A 17296-nucleotide genomic window follows, 5' to 3' on the forward strand; every position below is an offset into this window, starting at 1 on the left:
ATCTGTGAAGGGTGGACTCAGGACTTCACGGAAGCATCATCTCAGGATTCTCTCCCAGTCTTTCATAATAATAGAAATAATAATAATAATAACTGTGATATTTGTTAAGTGTCTACTGTGTGCCGGGCACTATACTCAGGGCTGGGGTAGATACAAGATAATTGAGTTGGACACAGTCGCTGTCTCTCATAAGGCTCACAGTCTTGATCCCCATTTTACCAATGAGGGGACCAAGGCACAGAGCAGTGAAGGAACTTGCCCGAGGTCACACGGCAGACAAGTGACCGAGCAGGGATTAGAACCCAGGTCCTCCTGCCTCCAAGGCCCGTGCTCTATCCATTACCGTGGACCTCCGTGAAAGCAAAAATGATACGATCGAATGGACTGGACACAGAGGGAGAGGCCAGATGGCTTCCAGCTTCTGCCGAAACACCAATTTTCTCTATCTTATTTCCCCAGTTTTCTTCCCCCAGCTCAAAAATGTCATCATCAACCTGCCCGTGAAAGGCAGTTATTGAGCGCTTACCGTGTGCAGAGCACTGTACTAAGCACTTGGGAGAATACACTGCAACAGAGTTGGCAGACACGTTGCCTGCCCACAACGAGTTTACAGTGTCGAGGCGGGGCGGGAGGAAAAACACTGCACATTTCAGAGAGCAGATTAGTAGCATTAGCCATAAACGCCCTAGAGATGGGAAAAATGTCAAGTATGCATACAAATAAAAATCGAGGCGCGATGTACTTGTTTATTGTCCTGGATTGTTACCCAACACCGTAGAACTTGTCGAACAGGGAATCCGGTTAGACTTCAGGATATAGATCATCTTCGGAAAGAAGCCGCAGAGGGAAAAACCTGAGATTTGTAAGATTGCCTACCATTACCGATTATCCAAGCATAGTAAACCTGGAATATTCCCGACCAAAAGCAGGCAGAGATAAAGAAGTCTCGCTTTACAGCTCAGGTGAAACTCCCCAGTTCAGCAGACTTGGTTTTACGCTTCCCCGGGAGATTTGTGTGGATCGGGCTGGTGGGCTACAAGTCCTCAAATCTGAGAAAGTTAGGGGTGAAGAGAGGCCTGTATCTTGGCTGGGGTACTTTTTTCTTCCATTAAAAGTCTACACCATGTAAGTCAGAGAGCTACAAGTCCTCAAATCTGAGAAAGTTAGGGGTGAAGAGAGGCCTGTATCTTGGCTGGGGTACTTTTTTCTTCCATTAAAAGTCTACACCATGTAAGTCAAAGAGCTACAAGTCCTCAAATCTGAGAAAGTTAGGGGTGAAGAGAGGCCTGTATCTTAGCTGGGGTACTTTTTTCTTCCATTAAAAGTCTACACCGTATACGACAAAGAATCCCCTGAAAAGAGAGGGAAAAACTCTTTAGTGCTCATTATCTTTTCCTGCCCCTTTTCCTCAGCTCCCCCTCCCTTCCGCATCACCTCGACTCGCTCCCTTTCCTCTTTCCCCCACGCCCCACAGCACTTATGCCTATATGACTCTATCTATAATCCTACTTATGTATATTGAAGCCTGTTTATTTGTTCTGATGTCAGTCTCTCCCCGCCTCTGGACTGTAAGCCTGGTAATGGGCAGGGACTGTCTCTCTTTACTGCTCTCTTTATTCCCAGCGCTTAGGACAGTGCTCTGAATACGGTTAGTGCTCAATAAATGCGCTTGAATGAATGACTGTCTTTGCTTCGGAACCCCACGGGTCAGCACAGTGAGTTTCAGAAACATTTCCTGGCTTCGTTTGAGAGTTGGCCCTGCCGTTCTTCGCGGTGAATGACGGTCCGCGTCCAACTCCATCTGCTCCCCAGCGGATCTTGTCCTTCAAAAGGCACCTGTTTGTTTCGATTAACTCCTCTCCTCCCGGATCTTGGGTGTTGGCTCACTCGGGAAACAAAACTCCCTTGATGTCACGGGCAGAAGCTCTCCGGTAACAGTCCTTCGGGAGAGGGGGGCAGACGTCGGTTGCCCGGCTGTTCTAGCAGCTACTGAGTCAACAACCTTTCACTCGGGGGACAAAAGCAGAGGCCCTCCCTTCTGCCCTTTTCTTCTTTGCTCCTTCTTCCTCTTCCTACCCCCTAGATATAAACTCTCTTCTTCACTAAATGGGGTCAAGACGTCTGCATTTGAATCCATCACCTTTCGGCATGGCGTAGTGGACAGAGTCCGGGCCCGGGAGTCAGAAGGTCATGGCTTCTAATCCCGGCTCCGCCACGTCTGCCGGGTGACCTTGGGCGCTTCACTTCTCTGGGCCTCAGTCGCCTCATCTGTAAAATGGGGATTAAGATCGTGAGCCCCATGTGGGACAACCTATGCTGTATCTACCCCGGCGCTTAGAACAGTCCTTGGTACAGAGTAAACGCTGAACAAATACCATTGTTATTATTAAGAGGGCAAAAGGGACTGTTGAGTCCGTGCCCTGCTTAAATTTCCATTAGACTGCAAGCTCCTTGTAGGCAAGAAGCTACTATATTGTAGCTTCCCTAGTGTTTAGTACAGTGCTCTGCACAGGCTAAGTGCTCAATGACTGCTCTGGACTGCAAACTCCTCTCTAGACTGTAAGCCTGTCGTGAGCAGGGATTGTCTCTCTTTATTGCTTTACTGTACTTTCCAAGCGCTCAGTACAGTCCTCTGCACACAGTAAGCGCTCCATAAATACGATTAAATGAATGAACGCCACCGATTGATTGAGTCCTCGCTCTGCTTACAGTTCCAAGAATCAGTCGACGGATCGATCGTATGTATCGAGTGCGTACTCTGTACTAAGCGGTGGGGAGAGTCCAAATAACGATATAACAGACACTTTTCCCACCCGAGCTAGAAGTCTAGAGGAGCCCTTGATATTTAAGCTGGTGAGAGTGTCTCTTGCCAGTTGATATCTGCGCCTGAGCGAAATAACCTCCATTACTACCTTAAACACGGTGACCGTTGGTGCACCTGTCTCCGATTCCCGGCTATTGTTTGGTCTCGCTGGAGCTCCTTGTACCTCTTTGTTCACAGCGGTTGCCGGGCAATAGAAAACCAAAGAGCGTCTCTGTGCCAGCGTAGGAGGAGTACGCTTTGATCTTGAACGATTCTGCCTAGTGATCTCATTAGGCCATTTTTACGGGATTACCGACTATTGAATAATTTATTTGGACAGTCAGCCGAGACTGAACCTGGACGGGCAGGTTAGGGTGGAAAACCCTGGAAGGGATGAGGAGACGGTGCTGAAATTTTCAAAATAATGTTCCTCCCCAGAAAGCTGGCAGTCCCTGGCCGCTGGTAGGGTTAAGGTAACCGACGGGTGGTCTCTCGAGTGAGGAGGCCGCTGGCCACTGAAGAAGATACAGACGCACATCCCAGGGGGGAAGTAAAGTGGGAGAGGACACTCTGTGGCAGCCGGTGATGGAAACTGGAAAGAGCACGCGACTGAGCCCCGAATTCTAATCCCGCCGTGCGAGCCTGGACAAGTCATTTATTCTCTCTGCGCCTCGTCAGTAAAATGGGGTTAGGATTCCTATTCTCCCCGTCCCTTCGACTTCGAGCCCCACGTGGGACAAGAACTGGGTCTGATTTAGTGGTATTTACCCCAGTGCTTGGTGCGTAGTAAGTGCTTAAATTCCACCATTATCAATAGTAGTATTTTTAGAGGAAGGGTGGGGATGGGGCAGAGAGGGGCAACCCCTCCCTGGTCCAGTTCCACATGGGCCAACTCCACCCGCCATTCCCGGCTGCCACGGAGCACCGTCTAAGGTTTTCTCTTAGGCCGGAGCTAAATTCCAGCTTCCATCCAGTGCCGGCAAGAGGAGAAAGGGATGAAGTCCTGAGTGGGAGGACAAGACAGTGGAATAGGGAGGTGACGTCGATCGATCCATCGATCAGTTGTCTCTATTGAATGCTCACTGTGTGCAGAGCACTGTTCTGAGCACTTGGGAGAGTACACTGTAAGAGAACTGGTAATTATGTTCCCTGCCCACAAGAAGTTACTGAGGGCACATCTCCTCTCTGAAAACCCTCCTTTCCTCTTCTCCCACTCCCTTCTGCCTCTTCTTGACTTGCCTCCTTCATTAGAGAAGGAGCGTGGCTCACTGGGAAGAGCCCGGGCTGGGGAGTCAGGGGTCACGGGTTCTAATCCCGGCTCCGCCGCTTGTCAGCTGGGTGACTTTGGGCAAGTCACTTAACTTCTCTGGGCCTCAGTCACCTCATCTGTAAAATGGGGATTAAGACTGTGAGCCCCACGAGGGACAACCTGATCACCTTGTCTCTCTCCCAGCGCTTAGAACACTGCTCGGCACATAGTAAGCGCTTAACAGATACCATTATTATTATCCCTTCTCTCAGCCCCACATCACTTCTGTACCTATCTGTCATTTATTTATATTAATTATATTAATGTCTGTCTCCCCCTCTAGACCGTAAGCTCACTGTGGGCGGGGAATGTGCCTCTTATATTTTTTTACTGTACTCTCCCAAGCGCTTAGTTCGGCGCTCCACTGGGAAACAGTCATGAAAATAAATTTCAGCTGCGGACGTAGGCGCTGTGAGGCTGAGGGTGGGGTGAATAAAGAGTACCCATCCAAAATCAAGGGCGGTGCAGAAGGGAGAGCGGGAGAAATGACGGTTTAGGCGGGGAAGGCCTCTTGGAAGAGATGTGATTTTAGTAGGGTTTTGAAGTTCATTCATTCATTCATTCAATAGTATTTATTGAGCGCTTACTATGTGCAGAGCACCGTACTAAGCGCTTGGAATGAACAAGTCGGCAACAGATAGAGTCTGTCACGGTCTCATCGGGGGAGACGGACGGACGAGAACGATGGCGATATATAGAGTCGAGGGGAAGAACGTCTCGTAGAAACAATGGCGACTAAATAGAATCGAGGCGATGTACATTTCATTAACAAAATAAATAGGGTGACGAAAATATATACAGTCGAGCGGATGAGTACGGTGCCGAGGGGTGGGAAGGGAGAGGGGGAGGAGCGGAGAGAGATGGGGGGAAAAGAGGGTTTAACTGCGGAGAGGTGAAGGGGGGGCGGCAGAGGGAGTAGAGGGAGAAGGGGAGCTCAGTCTGGGAAGGCCTCTCGGAGGAGGTGAGTTTTAAGTAGGGTTTCGAAGAGGGGAAGGGAATCGGTCTGGCGGAGGTGAGGAGGGAGGGCGTTCCGGGACCGCGGGAGGACGCGGCCCGGGGGTCGACGGCGGGACGGGCGAGACCGGGGGACGGCGAGGAGGTGGGCGGCGGAGGAGCGGAGCGTGCGGGGTGGGTGGTGGAAAGAGAGAAGTAGGGAAACGTGGTATGGGGATTAGGGTGTCGCTCTCACCAGGGAGAAGATAGTGATGTTGTAGCCGTAGGCTGTGGTCTTGATATCTCGGAGGAGAGAGTAGCAGGAAAGAGGCGGGAAATGCTTTAGAGATAGACTGAAAGAAAGGCAGACACCGGCGGAAGGGGTATCGGGTGGGATCTCCGGGGGTAGGAGGGAGGGGTTGGTTTTTCCGAGCTAAGCACCGAAAAGGGGGAGTGACCCGCAAAAACCATATAAGAGGAGCAGCTTGGCCTACTGGAAAGACCATAGAACTGGGAGTCAGAAGACCTGAGTTCTAATCCCCGCTCCACCCACTAGCCTGCTTGGTCCAGTCACATAACTTCTCTGGGCCTCAGTTATCTCATCCACACAATGGGGATTCAGTGCCTGTTCTTTTCCTCATTTAGACCGTGAGCCTCACGTGGGACGGGGACTGTCCCCGACCCGATTCGTTTGTATCTATCCCAGCCCTTAGAACAGTGCTTGACGCTATAAGTGCTTAACAGGTACGCTAAATAATGATAATAGCAATAATCATAATGGTAACCTGAACTAGGGGGGTGTTTCTTTGGTGAATTTGCTTGTCTGCCAAATGCCTCGATGAAATCCAGATCATCGCCTACATATGTTGCTTTTTAATGAAATAGTTTGGCATCGAGTCATGGCTGTAGCATTTAGAAACCTGGGGAATGAGTGGGATTCTGCAGAAAAACTCCTTTGATGCTCTTGTGGGGCTAAATTTAGCAAAGGTTTTACAGCGTGATGCAAATTGGTCAGGTGATTGCAGGATCAACACTTACTCTGTAATTAGGCGATGCTGCAGGCCCAGCTGGGGCCTAACTTCCGCGAAGAAGCACCCGGGCTAGTTTCCTCCCAACCTTTTCCTCCTCCACGAGCAGCAATAGCTATGATGCCTCCCAACCTCTGCCGGGAATTTCTTAGACACTCTGTATGCCTGACGGCGATTATTTCCCTCAGGTAAACATTTGTCGATCGTTCTTTCCGGCTCTCGAGCTACGGCCGGGCTTGAGAGTTAGGGTGATTGCCTTCAAGAAAGGCACTAGAAGTTTATGCCGATGACCTCGACTTCTACTTGGAGTTATTCGTTTGAAATCACTCCTCAGATGAGGAATTTCGCCCTGCGTATTCCATGCGGTTTGCGGAATAGGCTTTCAAAACCAATTTGTACGGTCTACAGGAGAGCAAATTTAGTGGCAAGAAGTCGGGCTCGGGAGTGGGAGGACGTGGGTTCTAATCCCGGCTCCGCCACTTGTCTGCTGTGCGACCTTGGGCAAGCCACTTACTTCTTCGTGCCTCAGTTACTCATCTGGAAAATGGGGATTAAGACTGTGAGGCCCGAGTGGGACAACCTGTTACCTTTCCAACAAGCCATGCTGCTTCTCTAATTGTTAGTATCGGTATCTGTATTTACTGAGGCTTTGTTCTCCCCTTCTAGACTGTAAACTAGCTATGGGCAGGGAGCATGTCTGTTAATTTATTGTGTTTTACTCTCTTTAGCGCTTAGACCAGCTCTGTGCACATGCTAAGCGCTCAATAAATACCATTGATTGATTGATTGAATCTATCCCGGTGCTTAGAACTGTGCTTGGCACATAAGCTTGGCTTTAGGAGTATCATAAAAAAAAAACAACCCAACTATCGCCTGGTCTGGCAACCCCCTCCCATTTAAAAGACGGTATTCAGTATACGTTCATTCATTCAATCATATTTATTGAGCACTTACTGTGTGGAAAGCACTGTAGTAAACAATTGAAAGAGTAGAATATAATGATTAACACATTCCCTGCCCACAACGAGTTCACAATCTAGATGAGCCTGGGATTCGGAGTCGGAGGTCATGGGTTCGACTCCCGGCTCTGCCACTTGTCAGCCGTGTGACCGTGGGCAAGTTGCTTCACTTCTCTGTGCCTCAGTTACCTCATCTGTAAAATGGTAATTAACTGTGAGCCTCACATGGGTCAACCTGATTACCCTGTATTTCCCCCAGTGCTTAGAACAGTGCTCTGCACATAGTAAGCGCTTCACAAATACCAACATTATTATTATTTCCCAGACTAAAAAGACAAGCTACCCAAGCAATATGAGGGTGAGGTGTAATGGTGGACTTTTTTTTAAAATGGTATTTGTAAGCACTTACTGTGCCAGGCATTTGTTCTAAGCGCTTGGGTAGATGCAGCCTAATCGTGTCAGATACGGTTGAGGAAACAAGCTCAGAGAGGGGAAGTGATTTACCTAAAGTCACACAGCAAGCCAGGAGTAGAGCTGGGATTAGAAGCCAAGTTTCCAGACACCTTGTGATCTTTCCCCAAATCATGCTGCCTCTTAGATCTACCCTCTCTGGTTGGGGAGGTGAATAGTGAGAAGAAATCCTGGTTTTCAAAAGAATCTGTATTTGGAGATAAATTCTCAAGGGGGGGTTACTGCAGGCAGATGCTTTCATCTAACGAATCGGGTTTATGTTATTAGTTTAGTGGGGCTTAAGAGGAGGAGATGGAGAAGGTAAGGAGGGAGTAGACTTGATTTAATAAGTCTGGGTGGAGATATTAGTGTTCAGAATCAAATTTTGGCAAGGTGATTTTTATTGAGATGGGACTTTAGGTCAGTGGCAAAGTTGAAAGTATAAAGCTGTGATTCCATACTCTTTTTTTTTTTTTTAAGTGGTACTTAAGTGCTTATTATGTGCCAGGCACTGAGTGCTGAGATAGATACAGGGTAATCAGGTTCATTCGTTCATTCAGTTGTATTTATTGAGCGCATACTGTGTGCAGAGCACTGTACACCCCGCTCCCGTCCCATCCCCTCGGCACTGTACACGTCCGCTCAACTGTATATATCTTCATCACCCTATTTATTTTGTTTAATGATTCTATTTATTTCATTCTGATTCTATTTATTTACTACTGTTTTAATGAGATGTTCTTCCCCTTGACTCTATTCATTGCCATTGTTCTCGTCTGTCCGTCTCCCCCGATCAGACCGTGAGCCCATCAAAGGGCAGGGACCGTCTCTATCTGTTACCGATTTGTACATTCCAAGCGCTTAGTACAGCGCTCTGCACATAGTAAGCGCTCAATAAATACTATCGAATGAATGACTATTTGGAAAGTACAATTTGGCTGACGCTCATCGGGCTCGCAGTCTTAATCCCTATTTTGCAGATGAGGAAACTGGGGCACAGAGAAGCAAAGTGACTTGCCCAAGGTCACACAGCAGAAAGTGGTGGAGCGGGGATTAGAGCCCAGATCCTTCTGACCCCCAGGTCCGGGCTCTATCCACTAAGCCACACTGCTTCTCCAACTCCCTTCTTCCAACTCCAGCCTCAGTTGTGCAACCTAAACCCAGTCTCTCACCCACTTTGCTCAGATTCGTTGCTACGGGAAGAGTGCGAGCTAACCGCCAAATCAAGCAATGGCATTTATTCGATCCTTAGAGTGTGCAGAGCACTGTCCTAAGCGCCTGGGAGATTACAAAACAACAGAGTTGATAGACAAGTGCCTTTTCCCACAGGGAGCTTCCAGTCTAGAGTCTTGTCTTATGCAGTCGAGTCATCTCCGACCCCGAGACACATCTCTCTCCCGTTACGCCCCACTCTCCACCTGCAGTCGTTGTGGGGCTGTATCCCTAGATTTTTCCTGGTCAGATCCGGAAGTGGTTTGCCTCCTTCCGCGCAGTCGTTTTGAGTCTCCACCCTCGACCCTCTCCCATCCCGCTGCTGCCCAGCACAGGGGAGTTTTGACTAGTAGCAGATCGCCCGCCACTCGCTAGCCAATCTGTAAAATGGGGATTAAAAATGGGACCCCCATGTGGGACGGGGACTTTGTCCGACCTGATTAACTTGTATCTACTCCAGAGCTTAGGATAGTGCTTGGCGCTTAACAAATACCACCATTATTAGTAGTATTATTTTTCTTATTATTAAATGAGGCACTGATTCTTAACTATAAGTCAAGTTTATCCCTCGGGAATTTGCCAAGGACAACAGGTCTAGAAGCGAAAGGCATTAAGAGAAAACCGCCAAACGATACAGATACATTCTCATTTGGTTTTAGCAAACTCCAAAAGACCAAGAGAGATATCCGATGGCTACAAGGAGTGACTGGTGAATGGTTTGAAGAAATTCAGAGGAAGAAATTCCGCGAATGCACTGATGTCAACAGCATGTTAAAACCTCCGCTAACATACCGACTGAGGAAGATGATGAAAAATGGTGAGGTACAGTGGGTATTTTCACCGCCTTCATATGTTGCAGAGCTGCTTAGGGGAAAGACCACCGGCCTGGGAGTCAGGAGACCCAGGTTCTAATCCCGGCTCTGCCACTTCCCTGCAGTGTATGACCCTGGGCGAGTCACTTACCTTCCCTGTGCCAAAATTTCCTCATCTGGAGATACAGTCTCTATTCTCTCTTCTTCTTACACTGCAAGCCCCATAATAGTCATCATCATAATAAAAATGGTACTCGTTAAGTGCTTTCTATGCACCAGGCTATGTACTAAACACTGGGGTGAATACCAGCAAATCGGGTCGGAGGCAGACCCCGTCCCACACGGGGCTCACAGTCGTAATCCCCATTTTCCAGATGAGGGAACTGAGGCACAGAGAAGTCAAGCGACTTGCCCCAGGTCACACGGCAGACACTTGGCAATGGGAATGGTTGTCGATAAAGACGGAGGAATATTTTTGCCGAGCAGAGGAGAAGGCAGAGCTAAAGCACGCGAGGATGAAGTTGGGGTGGACGAGGTCGGCCCGATATCTAGATTTCCTCCGGCAGTGCTCTCTGGCTTGGGCACGGGAGCCAAGGATGCAGACCGTGGAGGCGATCCGGGCTGCGGATTAGCGGTACAAGGTCGCCGAAGGGATAGGGGAGTGATTGAGTTGACTTCAGTAGAGCGGGTGGTGTCGAGAGTGTCAGTTTGGTCATCGAGGGATGACCAAGTCTAGCCTATTTAAAGCTGAAAGATTTTTCTAACACTCTGTACTGGTTCCATCTTCTTTTAGACCCTGTGGAATTACCGACGTCACGATCAAATCATCCGCCGGCTGAAAGTCACGCCACCTCCACTCCTTCCATCCTGGGCTTCCATTCTCCTTTTGCTTCGTTCTTTTCCTTCCGGAAGTCGGGGAAAGAGAGTTTGAAGCCTTCCCAGCTGCCACAGCCAGGGTAAGCTAAACACAGATCCTGGCATTATCCCTCGAGCTATCACATCTCCCGGGGGTATATTTAGACTTACGAGAACATTAAAAACCAGAGCTGGACTAGCCTACTTATTCTTCTAGTTCAGGGAAAACCTTTTTTTGCGTGCGATGCACGGTTCACGCTGCACGGAACCGTAGGCTTGGGGCGATTTGGGGAAAGATACGGTTAACATAGACACCAAATAGCAGGAAACTCTCCCCAGCAGTCGTTTCTCATCTCTAAGATCAATCATTCAATCAGTCATTGGTATTTATCGAGATTTTATTCTGTGCAGAGCACTGTCCTAAGCGCTTGGGAGAGTAGAATACAACAGAATTAGCGGACACGCTCCCGGCCCATAATAAATTCATCGCCCAGAGGAAAATCTGTTAAATCCTTACTATGTGCCAGGTACTGTACTAAGCACTGGGGTAGATACAAGTTAATATCTTTATTATGTGTTATAAATTATATGCTGCAAATTATATTTATATATGTTTAAATTGTATATCGAATCATTTAAATTGTATGCTATAAATTAGTTATTTATTCATATAAGTGTCATATTGCCCCACTTTGGGCAACCTGATAACCTTCTAACTACCCCATTGTTTAGAACAGTGCTTGGTACATAGTAAAAAATACCATTATTATCATTATTATTATTATCTCCCTTTCTAGACTGTAAGCTCATTATGAGCAGGAAACATGTCTTAGTGTACTCTCCCAAGCACCTAGTACAGTACTCTGCACATAGTAAACGCTCAATCGATACGATTGATTGATGGGTTAATTGACTGAATCAGTCGGACCCAGTCCACGGTCCGCATGGGGCTCACGGTATTATTCCCCATTTTACAGATGAGGTAACTGAGGTCCAGAGGAGTTATGTGCCGTGCCCAAATGACAGAGCAGGGTTTCGAACGCAGATCCTTCTGATCCCCAGGCCCGTGCTCCATCCACCAGGCCGTGCTGCTCCGACCTCTCTCCTTAGGGAAAGGAAAGGTTTTAAATTTCAGTTCATCCCTATTTTGAAAGACTGAAGATGGAATGAGGGTATGGCTGGGGTTTGGGAATCGGAGTAGAGTAGCGAGGGGCTAAGAGGAGCTATTTGGCACAGGAAAAGGCAGGAAAGCTTTGCATCTCCACTGCAAATTCCTCATCGGCGGGGATTGTGCCTGTCGACGCTAATGTACTGTATCCTCCCCAGCACTTAATGCAGCGTTTTGCACACGGTAAGCGCTCTGTAAAATACATCGATGAGCCGATCAACTCCCGTGTGGGGATCTTGCCTCCCAACTCCATCGTTTTGCACTATCCAAACCGCTTAGTACAGTGCTCTACATTCAGTAAGCACTCAGTACATGCCACTGTGTGATTGTTCCAGACTCTCTTTTGCTCGAATTCTCTAGAGCTGCCGCTCCGCGCGTTTCCCCGGAATCAAATTTACAAGAGGCGGAGGAATTGAGAGCAAACTGCTTGGTCGTTCTCAGTTAGAAAATGTGTAAAAATCTGTCCATCCTGACTCATTATGGTGTCAGATTGTTTCTGAAAAACAAGCAAGGCTATGCTTAGGGGCAATTGAGCCGCCTGCTAAGTATTTTAGTCACGTCTTCCTGTTAAACACTTCCCTCCCCTTTTAAGGTGTTGGCTTGACATGTGATTTGTTCTGTAAGTAGGCAAACCATTAAAAGTGTTTTGCCCGTCGCTAAATAAAGGTGTTGGAGAGTGTGATCGGGGAAAAACAAGCAGAAAGGTCGCCGCCAAAGTCATGTGAGGAGCTTCAGTGGTTTTGATGGGGAGGAATCCTCTGCACTGCCCGGTACCTTTCTGGGGTTTCAGGAGCTGCAAGCTAAATCGGTTTGGTACGTGGAAGAAATTTAGAAGAACCGAAAAAGATGTAGGTTTATGTGGATGTATGTACCAGGCTAACCACCCATTTGCGATGGAGTATTTTGCAGTAAGTAAAGATCCCATCGTCTATACTAAATATTTGGACGTTCTTCTGTTTACTCTTTCCCCCCCAGAAAAGAAGTCTACGATGGTGTTATTTGAAAGGAAATGTCTCTTTTAAGTCCAAAAAATTGTACTCTTTATGCCATCGAAATCGGACTGCTGTGTAGTTGGATTCTGAGGTGCTTCTTTTAAAGAGATATTAGAATAAAACAAGACTAGACCAAGATTAGAATAATAGGGTCGATCTTAACAAGCCACCGCTTGTCTGTTTAAAGTGCTATTTCTGAGATGTTTTCTGGGGAGGCGTGAATCAAGAGGAGAAAGATTTACCGGGCTTGTATCATAAGCACAAGTGCATCAGTAAGCTGTTTTTGACTTCTCATTTGCCAGTCTGCTAATTCCCAGATATTGCCATCTAGGCAAAGCTAATATATTGACATGCAAAAAAGAAAAAAGAAAAATGTCTTATTTTAAACATTTGGTCAAAGTTAGTCATTTAAATATTTGTAAAATGTTGTAAAAATGTTGTACTTGAAAAATGTAAGCAGGAATGTTGCTTCATCCTCATCCTTATCCATGTTTTTTGAGCAAGAATAATCCATCTATTCTGTTCAGAACCCACTAAAGACTCAGACCTCTAAAATCTCCCATTCTGAGGTTGCCCAACAAGGACTGGAAGCTTAACATTTTCTTTTTTAAAAATCTGGCTGTTGGGAACGAGCCCTAAAATAAACTTTCTTCTCTGTTTGTTTTTAAGAGAATATACTGAATTGTCAGCCAGTCGATTTGTATTTATTGAGCACTCCCTGTGGGCAGAGCACGGTACTCAGCACTTGGGAGAGTAAAATATAAGAATAATCAGACACATTCCCTGCCCACAGTGAGCATACAGTCTAGAGGGGACAGACATGAATAGAAATAAATAAATTACAGATATGTACATAAATGCTGTGGGGCTGGGAAGGGGGGATGAATAAAGGGAGCAAATCAGGGCACTGTTTGACTGATAGAACCGGAATCAAACCTAGTTTTCACTGGGAATCCTAATGGTTAAGCGTCTTATCTGCGAAACTTAGCCGTGAGCCCATTTCTAGACTGTGAGCCCGTTGTGAGGAGGGATTTTGTCCATTTGTTGCAGAATTGTACTTCCCAAGTGCTCAGTACAGTGCTCTGCACACAGTAAGCGCTCAATAAATACGATTGAATGAATGAATGAATGAATGCGCAGAGTAAGCACCCGACAAATCCCCCTTACTGATAAAAACCTCCAAATCTTCTTCCAGTCTTATTCGTGAAATAATGAAGGAATGACAAAGCACTTTAGGGAAAGGGATTTTGTGAGGAGGGATTTTGTCCATTTGTTGCTGAATTGTACTTCCCAAGTGCTCAGTACAGTGCTCTGCAAACAGTAAGCGCTCAATAGATACCACTGAATGAATGAATGAATGCACAGAGTAACCGCCCGACAAATCCCCCTTACTGATAGAAACCTCCAAATTTTCTCCCCGTCCTATTCGTGAAATAATGAAGGATTGACAAAGCACTTTAAGGAAAGGCTCAATCACCCAGAACAAGTACAGAACAAGTTGGCAGTCAGGTTGATACTTGCTGAAGCTGAGTGGAGCGCTTCATTAAATACTGAAGAAATTGAAAGGGAGAACTATTTTAAAGGTTCATTTAAAAAAAATGATCTCGCAGAGAAAAAGAGTGCCGGGGAGCAAAAAAACAAACATTTCAGGAGGCAGAAAAGTGACTTTCTTTGGTTAGATGATTTTTTGGTTGGTTCGGTTTTGTTCAGATCGTTCTTGAACCAGAGGGTTGGGAGGAGGGTGGCATATTTTCACGGCCGTGCCAGCTCGGAGGGAGTCGGTGCAGAGGAAGTGAGTGGAACATTCCACCGAAGCTGCAGTGGCGGTCCCAATATCGCATTTTGTCCTTTCGCTCAGCGTTGGGCCCGGCTTTTTACCACCGCCTGCTCAGAATCCCCTCCTTCTAGCCTCCACTCGGAGATCCCACGTGCCCAGGATGCAGAAGGGAAGGGCGATGAGCAGTTCCGAGAGGTAGGCAGAGGGAAGGGAAGGAGAAACAGAATGGCCTACCGGGTAGGGCCCGGGAGTCAGAAGGATCAGGGTTCTAATCCCGGCTCCAGTCGTTGGATTTAGGCGGCGCTTACTGTACGCCAAGCCCTGTACAAGCTGCTTGGGAGAGTCGATAGAGTTAAATCGATAGTCGATAGAGACAAATTGATAGAGTTGGTAGGCATATTCCCTGCCTCCAGTCTACGGGGGAATCGGGGAGAATTCCCTGGTGAGGCTTCGTCACGGCATGGGAGAACTTCCCTGATCTCCACCTTTGAAAAAGAGGGATTGTTTCCTCTTTCCTACTGGGTACCAGCCCACCGCATCGTATGTGACCTTCAGTTGTGAGTCTCTGACCTTTACGGGCCAGAGCAGCAGCGTGGCCCAACACTAGGCGTCGGAAGGACCTGGGTTCTAATCCCGGATCCGCCACTTGTCTGCTGTGTGACCTTAGGGCCTTCACTTCTCTGGGCCTCTTTACCTCAATTGTAAAATGGGGATTAAGACTGTGAGCTCCATGTGGGACAGGACCTGTGTCCAACCTGATTATTTTGGATCTACCCCAGCTCTTAGAACAGTGCTTGGCACAGAGGGAGCGCTTAACAAACACCACAATCATTATTATTACGGTAGAGATTGTAAGATTCAGGTGAGAATACGTGACTTTGCAGAATCATAACTTTTGTCAGCTCGGCGTATATCATGCTACTTTCTCCTTTTCACTTCATATCGGCCTCTGGGCACAGTCTTACGGGTTCTTAGCTCTAATTCATCCCTACGGTTGGTGTAGCAGCAAAGAACGCTGATTTGGGAATAAGAAAGCTGGGTTCTAGTCCAGATTAGGCTTGTAGCTTTGAGCAAAGACCCTTTTTCGTGGTATTTATGTCCTTAGTATGTACCAGGCACTGTACTAAGCCCTGGGGTAGATACGAGATAATCAGTCCCTGCCCCCCATAGGGCTCACAGTCTTAATCCCCATTCTGCAGGTGAGATAAATGAGGCATAGAGGGGTTAAGTGACTTGCTCAAGGTCACACGCGGCATTCAAGCGGCGGAGCCGGGATTAGAACCCAGGATTAGGCCCTCACGACTGCAAATCCGGTGTGGGCAGGGATTGTCTCTCTTTATTGCTCAATTATACTTTCCAAGGGCTTAGTACAGAGCTCTGCACACAGTAAGCGCTCAATAAATGCCACTGAATGAATGGATGAATGAATAAAGTACTTTCCCAAGTGCTCTGTGTGCAGTAAGTGCTCAATAAATGCCACTGATTGATCGATCGATCGGTCTAAAGACGGCTCATACCCTTTGCAAAGTGCTACCACCCTGCTTGCCAACTCGCTGATTGCGTTCTGGCCCCCAGTGAGGTGTGAATGGAACTGCCCAAACCACTATCACAGAATAGTTCAGTGCTCCTCGCTTAGTACAGTGCCCTGCGCATAGTAAGCGCTCAATAAATACCATGGATTAATTGCATCTCGGTTCCAAAGTCACAGGTCTGGGGCTCATCTGTCATTTCTGCTCGGAAAACCCACTACCATTTCTCGGTCTGGACTTCATCAGTCCATCGCCACTCCCTCTGTTGTCACTCATTCTGAGACAAATGGAAATACATCCCGATTCTCAATTTCTTCACGTCTTTTCTAGCCGGTTTTTTCTATTTCAGACGAATTACACATCGGTTGATTTTAGTGCAACATTCTTAGATGCTGTTTTCTTTTAAGATCTAAGCAAAGAGCTTTTTGATTTTTCGGAGTTGTAATAATATAGTCATCGAAAAGGAAGAGGAGTATGTTTGGCTTTTCGGTTTCGAGGCAGATTTTTACTTAATCGGTTTGTGGGTTCGGGGGAGTCCCCTAATGAGGATTTTCTTGTGGTGCTGGGAGCCCCCGATCCTGAGATCTCATTGCTGACTCTTAAAGAGATTCAGTTTTATCATTTCTTCTAATCAGTGGCACCTGGATGCTCCCAAAGCTGGGAACCTAGGAAGGAAGCAGGCCGAGAAAAGTCCACAAACAAGGTTATTCATTCATTCGTTCAATCGTACTTATTGAGCGCTTATTGTGTGCAAAGCACTGTACTGAGCGCTTGGAGGTCATGCGTAGCATACTCTACTATCTCCCCTATCCATAGTTGATTTTTCTGTCTGTCTCTCCCCGTAAACTGTAAGCTCCTCGTGGGCAGGGTCCAAGTCTACCAACTCTGTTATACTGGTACTTTCCCAAGTGCTTAGTACAGTTCTCTGCAAACCCTAAGCGCTCAATAAATACGATTGATTGACTGGAGGGGCTAAACATCTTAGTGTCATTTTAACTTCAATTTATTTGTTGATTCAATCAAACAGTGGTATTATTGAGTGCATATGGTGGGTAGAGAACTGGACTAAACGCTTAGGAGAGTACAGAGTTGATAGACACTTTCCCTATCTAAGGTGACCTTAACGTCTAGAGGTGGGGAGAGACAGACATTAATATAAATGAATAAATTACAGATGTGTACATAAGTGCTGTAGGCTGAGGGTGGGGCGAATATCAAGTACTTAATGGGTACAGATCCAAGGGCGTACTTGACAGCTGGGAGAGGGAGTTGGGGAAAAGACCTTAATCCGGCAAGACCTCTTGGACTTCAATAAGACTTAGAAGGTGGGGAGAGGGGTGGTCTGGGCGTATGTGGAGCGAGAGGAGGCTCCAGGTCAGAAGGAGGATGTGGGAAAGAGATCGTTGGCAAGATAAATGAGATCAGGGCCAGTGAGCAAGCTGGTATGTGGGCTGGGCTGTAGTAGGAAA

At 47.1% G+C, this 17296-nt stretch overlaps 1 protein-coding gene across 2 annotated transcripts in view; it reads left to right on the top strand.

Moving 5' to 3' along the window:
- EXPH5 (exophilin 5) overlaps positions 1-17296 on the top strand; it is a 50371-nt gene that overhangs the window by 17562 nt on the left and 15513 nt on the right. The window contains exons 2-3 of one of the 2 annotated variants that reach the window (XM_029048163.2): positions 9354-9511; positions 10300-10462. In XM_029048163.2, coding sequence (XP_028903996.1) covers positions 9354-9511; positions 10300-10462 — 321 coding nt within the window. Of the gene's footprint in view, positions 1-9353; positions 9512-10299; positions 10463-12108; positions 12438-17296 lie in introns of those variants that run through there. The other variant, XM_029048165.2, reaches the window with a different exon arrangement.

Source organism: Ornithorhynchus anatinus, chromosome 20 (assembly GCF_004115215.2).
Source record: "Ornithorhynchus anatinus isolate Pmale09 chromosome 20, mOrnAna1.pri.v4, whole genome shotgun sequence".
Taxonomy (NCBI): domain Eukaryota; kingdom Metazoa; phylum Chordata; class Mammalia; order Monotremata; family Ornithorhynchidae; genus Ornithorhynchus; species Ornithorhynchus anatinus.